This window comes from Carya illinoinensis, chromosome 12 (genome assembly GCF_018687715.1).
Source record: "Carya illinoinensis cultivar Pawnee chromosome 12, C.illinoinensisPawnee_v1, whole genome shotgun sequence".
Taxonomy (NCBI): domain Eukaryota; kingdom Viridiplantae; phylum Streptophyta; class Magnoliopsida; order Fagales; family Juglandaceae; genus Carya; species Carya illinoinensis.
In genome coordinates, this window is record NC_056763.1 from 23,487,276 (window position 1) to 23,498,869 (window position 11,594).

At 26.8% G+C, this 11,594-nt stretch overlaps 1 protein-coding gene across 1 annotated transcript; it reads right to left on the reverse strand.

Moving 5' to 3' along the window:
- Nucleotides 1-1,340: 1,340 nt before the first annotated feature.
- LOC122289078 (glycine cleavage system H protein, mitochondrial-like) lies at nt 1,341-2,840 on the reverse strand. The gene is made up of 4 exons (XM_043096000.1): nt 2,595-2,840; nt 2,288-2,376; nt 1,891-2,061; nt 1,341-1,730 (listed from the first exon to the last, which is right to left on the reverse strand). Exons 1-4 carry the CDS (start codon nt 2,701-2,703, stop codon nt 1,602-1,604), a joined length of 498 nt encoding a protein of 165 aa, XP_042951934.1. The 5' UTR covers nt 2,704-2,840; the 3' UTR covers nt 1,341-1,601.
- Nucleotides 2,841-11,594: the final 8,754 nt, after the last annotated feature.

Here is an 11,594-nt window from a genome sequence, read left to right on the forward strand (position 1 = left end):
GCAATTCAACTTTTTCAAATCTCAAAATAATAATAATATTAAAAAATAATATTTTATTCAATTTTCATCTCATCTCATCTAATCTCAATTTACTATCCAAACAGCACAAGTATCTCAAAGTTTTGTGCTTGTTGTGAAATGGTTTGAGTGAAGATGTTAAATTGGGTTTTGCAAATTGAGGAAGAAAAAGTTGAATAAAAATACCATAATGTTAAAAAATTGTTTGAATATTATTTTTGTTTTGAAATTTGTAAAAATTACAATAATTTTTGCGTTTTGTTTTGAAGTTTGTAAAATCTGTATTGGTTTTTGTGTTTAAATAATGATTAAATGAAAAAGTTGAATATTTAAAATTGAAAATATTTTGTATTTAAATAATATTTGAGAATGAAATTATGAGAAATCTTAAAAATTTTATGTCTCATCTCTTTGTCCAGACATCCTCTGAGTTCTCGATAGGTGACAATGGCCGATTAATTAATTTGCTTTGGACCCTCTAAATTAGTTTAATCAAAGGATATTACCGTTCATATATATTGAATGCATACTAGCTCGCCCATTCATACAAATAATATTCTTTTTGGGAGGCCTGAAGATATCAACACAAGTTCACATGAAATTTGACCAAATTAAAGGACCATGAATATCATCTATCTGCCTTAAGGTTTGAATCGTTGATTGCACAACCAGATCATGGAAGAGTGGAAAGTTGGAAACCATCGATATAATGGGCCGTTAGGTTCATTCGATTAGCCCGTTTAACTGAAGATTTTGGCAATTTCATGCGTATCTTAGACTCTACCGACCTAAAAACTAGGAGGCCCATATCCCCCAGTCTTGTATTTCAGAAGATAGCGAAGAAAATAATAGTTTTATTTATTTGTTTTCGAGCCCTCTCATACACATAATTTACATAAACAAAGCTATATTACATGCCCTTTGTACAATATTTTTCTAAAGAGAGGTATAAAATCTTCAATAAATCAATTCACAGAGCTCACAAAACTGCAAAGAATGCATTGAAGTGCAGCATTTATCTGCAACTCAACCCTTCCAATCCCCCCCCCCCCCTTCCCACCTTTCTTTTTCTAGCGAGTAATATTATATATAGTCGTGAACGTGCAATCGCTTTAAAAAAATGTGAATTTTACTATTAAAAATTTAATTTTCTTTTCATGTGAGTCTCGTATTTATTTACTTTTTTTTAAATGATTATACGGCACTTGCACACTCACGACTGCAAGTATTATTTCCTTTTCTAGCTTTTAATATATCCACTTAGTACAACATTTCATCTTCATCCCACGCTTGCCAAGTCAAGAACAATTAAAATGTTGGAATGAAAGGAAAGGGATCTTAGTTACATGAAGATGCAGAATAACAGAAGTGGGAGACAGAAAAGGTTGGAAGGAAAACAAACATGCATATTTGACTGACTTAGAGCCAGCAACTTTGTAATCTTTGAGAACAACTTTTTCCTTCCCTTTTTTTGGTTATATGATAGAGAAAAACAGCAACAAGTGATAAGAACATAAGAAATATAACATTAATCTTTTGCAGCAGAAAACAATCCAAGATGTTTCCTGCTGCAAGTTCTAATTCTAATGTGCAGCATCCTCCTCCTCACAGAATTTTGTATATTCTTTTGGACCCAACAAGGATTCCAACTCTGATGGACTGCTAGGCTTCACCTTGATCATCCATCCTCCTTCGTATGGGCTTGAATTGATCTTCATTACAAAATGTGTCATCAAAACAAAGAAATACAGGATTCAGCTTCGTTTGCAGCAAAGGAAGTTGCCAAGGAAACAAACCAAGGAAGCTTATCTAAAATATATGATACCAATTTGTATGCAGGGGAAGAAAAACAGAGGTAGGGGAAAGAATTACCAAGCCTGGTGTTTCAGTAAGCTTTGAGTTGACCTCAACAATCTCACCAGAGATAGGGGAATTGACATCACTGGTTGCTTTGACACTTTCCACTGCTCCAAAGCTACTACCTTGAGAAACAGAACCACCTGCTTCTGGCAATTCCACAAACACTACTTCTCCAAGATGGTCCTGCAACATCAAAGTTCAAGTTCCATATTTCAATTTCAATGGAGTAATTTGTGAATTTTATTCACTATATTTGATGTAATCAGTACAAACTATCATCTAGCCAAGACATATTCGACAAAAAAGAGTAGATAAAATCGCAAGATTTTGGCTCATTTACGTTATAATGTTACTGATGACACAAGAAAATTGCTAAAAATTGAAGTGGGATGTTGGGAAGAAGAATAACCTGAGCATGATCAGTGATGCCGATTGTGGCCACAGCGCCTTCAGGCTTCACCCACTCATGAGAAGATGCATACTTCAACCCATCCAAAACTGCAAAAAATCAGCACTAAGCAAATCAATTCACTCCCACCCTCATGACATGACAAAAAGAAAGAAAAGCATTTGTACGCAGAGAAAAGCAGCTCTGGTTAAAAGAACCAACCATTTCTTCTGTTGTTTGAAGCAAAGCTCAAGTCAGAACAAACTAGTTAGCCTTACTTGCACACGCGCACACACACACACACACAGATGGAGAGAGGAAAAAGTACCAGTAGAGAAGCAGCGGGAGAGAGAGAAAGCAGGGGAGAGAGGGGAACTGGAGGCACGAGAAATTTGGAGTGCATTGGCGGTGGAAGAAGCCCACATTCTGAGAGCCATGCTGCTATCTTGTATATTATCTGCGTCCTTCAGGCTATCTTGGATGAACAGAGGAGATGGTTCATATATTTGTAAAGTTATCTTTGATGAATGGTGGGCAACAAGAGCCTCATCCTAAGACCTGAACAGATCTCAATGAGCCAGTGCTTTTCTCTTCCTCTGCTTATTTTTTCTTTAGTAGTGTTTTATCCATTTAGACATTTTATAAAAATAATCTTATATATTGACATATTTTGATGTAATATATTAGATTATAAAATTATATTTATTATAATTTATAAAGTAAATCTAACGTATTATATAAAACTTTATCAATTTATAAATTTATTTTTTATAAAATCTCTTTATAGTTATATAATTTTTTTTTTATCATTTCTTTTATTTTTTGTTATAAGAAAATTATTCTACCACCTAAAATAAAAAAATTTATATTTTCCCATTCTAAATACAATTGACAAATTAATTTGGTTTGATATAGTACATTAACTTATAAAGCTATTTTATTATAAAATAAATCTAATATACTATATCAAATCATATTAGTTTGTGAATTTATATATTTATATAAAATCTCTTTATAGTTATAATATTTTTTTTATTTAATCAAAAATTTTATATACAGTCACTTTTATATATTCTTTTATACATATGATTAGTTAAATATTAAAAAAAAATTAATATATTTAATCACATTAATAAAATATAAAAAGAATATATAAAAGTTACTTCACGTAATATTCCTCTTTGATTATTTTATGCTAACAAGGCCAGGCATGCCATCTCAACTTAACAGTTACGATATGAATATTGATCAATCTGACATGCACGTACAACCGCATCACGCCGTGCAAAATGGTAACGTTCTCTTGTAAAGGAGTTTTGCTATATATAAATATAGTCGCGTATTAATCTTTATATTAATATTGATTTATTTATATTTAAAATTTAAATTAATATTATTTTTAATAAAATCTACTTTTTGACCAATTACATCATATTGATGTACAGATTAGTGCACAATTATGCTTGTAACTATATTTTTCATTTATAAAGAGTATTTAGTTTTCTTGCATTTTCAATGCATAATTTAAAAAGTTTTGTTCCTTATAGTTATTTTTATATATTTTTTATATATTTTATTGATGTAATTAATTAAAATAATTATTTTATATTAAAAAAATAATACAACAAATCATATTAATAAAATACATAAAAAAAATATACAAAAATAATTATATATAAAATTTTTATAATTCAAATACTGAAAATGGAATTCAATCTTTATCGTTATCCTAAATCTTGGATAACGGCAACCCGGTGATCATTTAAGGAACAAATTTTCTTTATGAATGATTTGAGGAACAAATTTTCTGTATGAAAAAATATTGTGAGTACTGTATTTTTGTCAGCACATTCTATTAATGTGATTAATTGTATTATGTTTTAATATAAAATAATAGATTTAGTCATTCACATCAATATAGTATTTAAAGAATATGCAAATCTAACCGTATATAACTCAAAACGTTAATTACCCAATGTTTTTTACAATGTCCGGTTCATTTGAAAATTTCACATGGTCGGATCACTCTCTGTTGTGAGAGTTTTGAAAAAAGAGTAATTCTTACTTAAGTAGTGTATATATACCATACTACACTTTAATTTCAAACTTCTATACAATGATGATGACGTGTAATTATCTATGAATTTTTAAATTTATTATTTTAAAAAATAATAAAAATTTATTATTTACCGCCGATTTTTTTTTTTTCTTGGTTTGGTTTTCGAGTAGAAATTATGTTTTTATTTGAAAAACAGAATTCTGGAAATTCAGCTCATGTATCGGGGGAAGCCTCTCAAAAGAATATCTTGTCGAGCTTCGATGACTTCCAAATTACCAATGCGTTGACTAGGATAAATCAGCTTTGACTAGATTGCTTCTTTTCATTTTTTTATTTTTTATTGTTTTTACTGAGGTGATAATAGATAATTTGAATTAATGTTATGTAAATAATAATATTTTACGGATCTTATTGAAATGTATTTAAATGTAAATAGGTTGAGATATATGTTTGGATGTATGAAATATATTAAAATAATTTTAATTTTTTTTATAAAAATTTAAAAAATATAATAAATTCTATTAATAATTGATTTGAAATTATAAATTAAATTAATTTTAACAAACAAATATAGTCTAAAACCCAAATTGAGCACAATCTTTTAAGGAGTACTACAATCTTCTCCTTTCTATATATCTTTTGTTGTGCTAGCAGTACTAGAATATGTATGTGCAGGACATACAGATTCTAGTACAGCATTATTAAAATCCTCGAGCACAACAATTCATTCTATAAAAAGTAATAATATATGTACAGTTTTTTTTATAATTTTTTTTATACAATCATATTTTAAAATGATTGTATACACCGAGCATTAATAATAACACACACTACTTCATTCTCAAAATGATTATTTATTTTGAGAAATAATAGTGAGATTTATGTATATAAACCGAGCATGAATAATGACACATTATTTATAATCTGCATATATTTAACTGTGTGTGTATATATATATCAACACTTATTACAATAAAAACATAAGTTTTTTGTTATGAAAATGATAATTTCTTATTAAAATGAGTCAACTCCCGTCACAAATAGTCTTTTTTATTTTTTTGTAGTAACTGCATCAATATATATACAACAGCCAAAAAGTCTCTTTGAATTTAATTTACTCAAATTTTATCTATATATATATATATATATATGATATAGTTTGGTCATGTTAATCAGTTTGGTCCCAATACACAAAATTCCATTCCAAAACCCCTTAGATAGAAAATCATGTGGGCCATTATTCTTATTATTCCTAAAGTAAGGAACAGATCGACCCATGCAAAGTCCCAGTTTGAACTTTGAAGAGACCCATTCAAACCGCCATGCAGCATGAATGCATGCATTTGAGATGAGATAAAGGTCAAACTTTAGCTTTGTGTGTTGTTTTGTCTCATCTTTTAGAAGGCCGGGAGTATACGAAGCATATATATATATATATAATTTTTAAAAAATTTTATACACTATACTATCATCTTACTCTTATCTTATTATATAAGTTGTGGCACATTTATCACCATTAGATAATTTTTTATTAGATGATTTTTTATCATCTAATGATGATAAATATGGTCACATATTACATATGGGATGAAAATTGGCTGGAAGTATGAAATATAACATTACTCATAATTTTATATGAGTTTATATATATATATATATATATATATAATTATCACGCGAATTTATTTGAATTAGAGACCCCATTAGAAAGGAAAACAAAAAGAAAAAGAACAAAAAGGTAATAGTTAATTAGCAAGGTCATGTACAATGAATCCCTTTCCACTTTGCTTTGGTGGTGAAGGCCAGAGAGTTTGAATCGCAATTTTCAAACAAGAACTACATGTGATGATCATGTATATATCGTTGTCTTGACTCTTGACAAACGACAAAGTAAACACATTCAAAACAACTCTCATATATATATATATATATGCACCCTTTCCACGACATATTGGTGATTGTTGACTATATATGAAATAAAATCTTTGATTTCTAGCTACCTCTTTCTATTAATTTGGTTCAAAATACAAAGCCGCCCAACATCCATTTCGTTCAAATTTCGAGTTCAAATATCAATGACCTAATTTTGTTTTAACACCAATTTTCCCTCTCTTTTGAATAAAAAATTCGATCGTTAATATTCTTTTAATATTCATTATAAGAAAAATAAAAATTTATGACGAATTATTTGCAATAAAAATAACTATTTATTGAAAGAATAGGTCATAAATAAGCAGGTTTTTTTAAAGTAATTTTAGGCTGTTTTAATTTAAATCATAATTAAACCATACATATATATATTCATGAAGTTAGTTTATATATATTTATATATATATACACTACATAAATAGTAATAAAAATTTTATATGCAGTCACTTTTATGTATTTCTTTACACACTTCATTAATGTAATTTATTGTATCAATTTTTTAATATAAAATAATTATTTTAATCAATTAAATTAATAGAGTGCGTAAAGAATATATAAAAATAATTATACATCACAAAACTAACTTATAATTTGATGAAATTTAACATGAAAAGTCATAAGGATCGGTGAGGTTTTGGAGGAAAAGTGGGTGTATTGGAATATTCACAGGATCGGAGATGGGCAGGAATCAGGATATTCAAAAGCTGATGGATGAAGGTAAACTGGGAGGAAAAAATGGGTGGAAATGTAGCAGCTGCATGCATATAGCATGCGGCGTCTCTATCATGCAATCACAGACTTTGAGGTCCATGACTGGTGGAGGAGACATCTTTTTCTTTTTCAAAAACACTATCCTGACGTGTATGGAACTGTAGCTTAGGGCATGCGTCAATTACCTTTATATAAGCTAAGTACATGAATTTCAACTCCTACAGCGTCCTAGCTTAAGTGTGTTGGCCTGAGATGTGACTTGAAAACCAAAACAAAGTGACAAATTATTCTATATCATCATCATTATACACCCACTAAATAGTAATTGCATGAAAATGAGTGTTCAGTTTTTAAGTTTTAGATAAAAGGGTATTATATTACATAGTAATAATGTTATATATATATATATATATATAAAAAAAGAGAGAGAGAAAAGCTACTATGCCGTGAATCTTTATCGTTCTATTTGATCGTTTAGTAAATTTTTATTTTTATTTAATAATTAAAAAAATGATTTTTAATATATTGATGTATTTTTTATATTTTTTAAAAATATTAAAAAATGATAAAAAATGTGAATAAAAAAATTAAATTTAAAAAAACACTACTTTTACACTAATGGTCACTTGCAGCAGTGGCACGCTAGCTTTACTCACACACACATACATACATACATATATATATACATATATATATATATATAGTTTTTGGTGCAAAAGTTTATTTTTGCATATTATTTTTATAAAAAATGAAATTTATCATTAAAAAAATAAGTTTTTTTTATGAGTATCAGATTTGTCGAATTTTTTTATCTGAAAAAATATGCTAAACTTATATATTTTAAAACTATATAAATCATTTTCTATATGATTTTTAAGGTATCTTCACGTTTTTTTCATTTTTAACCCATTACATCAAAGGTCCCTTTTTTTTTCTTTTGTTATAGAATTAAATTTTGAAAAATAAATTAAACTAGATAGATCTTGGAGATATAAGAGAAGTTTTCCTTTGAATACAAAAATTATTTCATCTCATTTTATCTTATCTCATTATTATAATTTTTTAAAATTTCTACACAAAATATAATAAATAATTTAATTTTTTCAAATCTCAAAATAATATAATAATATTAAAAAAATTATAATAATATTTTATTCAACTTTCAACTTGTATCTTATCTCAACTCATTATCTAAATTGTACTCAAGCTCATACTATCATGATCGATCGAACTAATTAATATCAGGAAAATAGACACTACAAAAAAAAAAAAAGATTTTTGTGATCAATTTATTACAACGAAAAGACTATTCGTAACTTTTCATTATAATAAATTGGTCACAAAAAATCATTTTCTTTGTAATGAGAACAATGGTTTAAGCTCTTTTACAAGTAGTAATACTAGTCAAGTTTATAATTATATTTCTTTTGAATTAAGTGAATATTACTGCATGAGCTTATAAATTTCATATTGTTATTATTATTATTATTATTATTATTATTATTTAAAAAAAAGCAGAAAATAGTAAAAAATAATATCATTAACTATCAGTGGTTGTTGCACTGCGGATCCTTGACGGCACGTAAAATGAAGAAAGTCAAGCATGTGGGAACGACAAAACTCTTTTTATTTTTGACCTTTGTGCACTAGACCCCATGCATGTACGTTCACCTACTCAGTCTTACCCTCAAATTTGCATCATACACCATCTGTTATTTATTATAATATTTATTTCATATGCACAATAATCAATATATGGCAAAACCACTAATTTTTAAACATTTCGAAGTGTTTGACGGGCTGATCGATCAATATCCCTTCCTGTGGGCGCTGGTTTAATTTTGGCTTTACTCCTACTTCCATGAAAAGGATGTTTAACCAAATGAACATTTGATTTGAGAAATGATGTGGTTATGAAAATTACGTGATTTGACGTGATATATTAAATTAAAAAATTTTTTATTGTATAGTAAATATCATATATCATATAAAATGTAAAATTGAGATATATAGCTAATTGGAATGAGGGGGAAACATGTTTTTTTGTGTTTTGAAGAAGCGGATAGAATTTCAAAATTATTGATAGCTCTTACTTATTTTAAAGGAAAACCGTAGTTATATAAAAAGACATGAAGGTTACAAATATTCACGAAATACCAAAACCCATGCCTCAAAAAATCCTAGACACCAAACTAATATACAAGATGCCAAAACCAATATAAATACACGGAAAACCTTAAAACAACCTATAATAAAAAGTCAGCGCATACAGATAATAAAATAATAAAAAAATTATATGTAAAGAAAAATGAACTCACGATTATATCTACAAACAAGAAAGACCTAGTCTGTCTATTTGAATAATACCTCTTAATTTATTAGGCAAAGGAACTCTATTTTCAAACTAATCTATATTATGTCCTCCAATTCCCTATTTTGTAAAAAAATTAACCACAACATTTCCTTCACGAAATATATGACTCATTGCATAATCCAAACATTGAAGGTAAGCTAGAAACTCCTCCCAGTAATCCTTAAGATATCAAGTCTTGCACTCTCCATTAGTTATGAGTCGGGTTGAATAAGGTTGTGCCTTCCCTTAGTGCTTTCATCTTTGCCAAAAGTATATCAAGTTAAGAGTCTCGCACTACTACAAGAAAATTATTTATTTATGGTCAATTGTTTTTTTTATTAAAATTATTATTTTATAATAAAATTAGTATATTCTTGTCACAAATAGTTATTCTTATTATTGCAAATAATTCATCATAAATACTTATTTATCTGCATTTGCTTATTGCACGATTACAAATTAACACATTCATTATTGTCATTTAACAATGACCTTCATTATTATGCTCGGATTAAAAAATAAAATAATATGAATTTGGCTTACATTCTAATAAAATTTTATTTAATATAAAATAAAGAAAAATTATAAACATAAGTCCATACATCACACACAACAATTTTTTTTACCAAATATTCGGTATATGGATAATAAGTAGAACAATTTAATTCGTTTAAGAATAATAAACTTAAATTTTGTAAAAAAAATTAAAAAAATAAAATAAAATATATAATGTGTGGACTTATTTGTAATAAAGCTCATTTTCCTCTTTTTTTTCTTAAAAAAAAAAAATTTAAGAAAGGGGCACACGAAAGCTTGTTTCAAGCACCAAACCTGCAAACAATTATACATTAATTAATGATATTTTTTTTTTTGGGGATACAAAGTCAAAATTTCGGAGGAATCATTTGTGCCGAATTCTAGAATTAAAGGTCAAATCTATATATATATTAAAAATTTTATGTGCAGTAATTTTCGCATACTTTTGTGTATTTTATTAATGTGATTGTCTGCATCACTTTTTTTAATATATAATAATTACTTTGACCAATCACATTAGTGGAGGACGTAAAGAATATGTAAAAATAACTGTATATAACAGAATATATATATAATTAATTATATATTGTAAAAAAATTGATATTACCCACTTAAAATTAATAAGTGTCCCAATTCATTTATAAAATCATGTTTTTTATTTCCATTTTATTTTTTTAAATTTTTTTATTTGATTTTTCTTTTGAATATTGTATGCCTTTATACATCAAAGTTGGAAAAGGTATCCTATAAAATTATAAAATATAAAAAAAAGAAAAGAAAAAAGTAGAGGTCAAGTATCTTTATTAAAATTGGGGTAAAGTGTGCTTTTTAAAATAACGAGATTGATGAATTTTCAATCTTCGGTCAAAAACCAATATTCTTGTCCATTTAAGAGATATATATTTTTTTAATCAAAGTTCATTAAATTATTTTGTTAAAATGCTATAATACAATTTATAAATAAGAAATATTTATGTATTTTTTTCTTAATTTTGAAAAAATTTAATTTGCACTTGCATGCTTTGATAATTAACAATTTTTGATGAATTGTAGAGAAATAACATATTAATTGTAGAAAGTATTCTTTATCTACATTATTAGAAGTTTGAGAAAATTAATAAAAATAAGAATTTATAAAATACAAACAAAAAACACATAGTCAAAAAGTTAATTTTGCTGATTTAGGTTAAGGTCAAATTTTTGTTAAAAGAAATGGAATAATGATCATGAGATTGTTTGAATGTTCCACTCACAAGATGGACCCACATAAATAAGAGCTTTGTCATAGGTGTTGACCAACTGATTCATCTGGACCCACCACATATTGTTTTTTCTGAAATTTTTATCATAAAAATAAATTTGTGAAATTTATATATTTTTTGATCAGTTCTATTACATATAATTATTTTTACATATTATTTATATAATTTATTAAATAATGATGCAACTAATCATATTAATAAAATATATAAAAAATACGTAAAAATAATTATACATAATATTTTTATTTTTTATAACCATTTTTTGGTACAATCTACATGTTTACTCTTTTAAGAAATAAATATTTGTATAATATTTTATTATCAGAATATATACATACATATGCGACAAGCAGCGTGAGATTATGTTTTCCTTGTCGTTTAGCCTCAAGAAATCACACATCCTCCTTTTTGTAACAAAATTCTTACCTTTTTACATGCATAAATTATTACTATAATTAATTAAAAAATAAAAAAGAG

What these genes read in the sequence shown, in the direction of transcription:
- LOC122289078 (XM_043096000.1), bottom strand. Translation starts at nt 2,703, where the DNA reads ATGGCTCTCAGAATGTGGGCTTCTTCCACCGCCAATGCACTCCAAATT. An exon ending in CTCCCGCTGCTTCTCTACTG is followed by an intron (nt 2,377 to 2,594) that starts GTACTTTTTCCT and finishes GATTTTTTGCAG; the next exon opens with TTTTGGATGGGTTGAAGTAT. An exon ending in GCATCACTGATCATGCTCAG is followed by an intron (nt 2,062 to 2,287) that starts GTTATTCTTCTT and finishes TTGATGTTGCAG; the next exon opens with GACCATCTTGGAGAAGTAGT.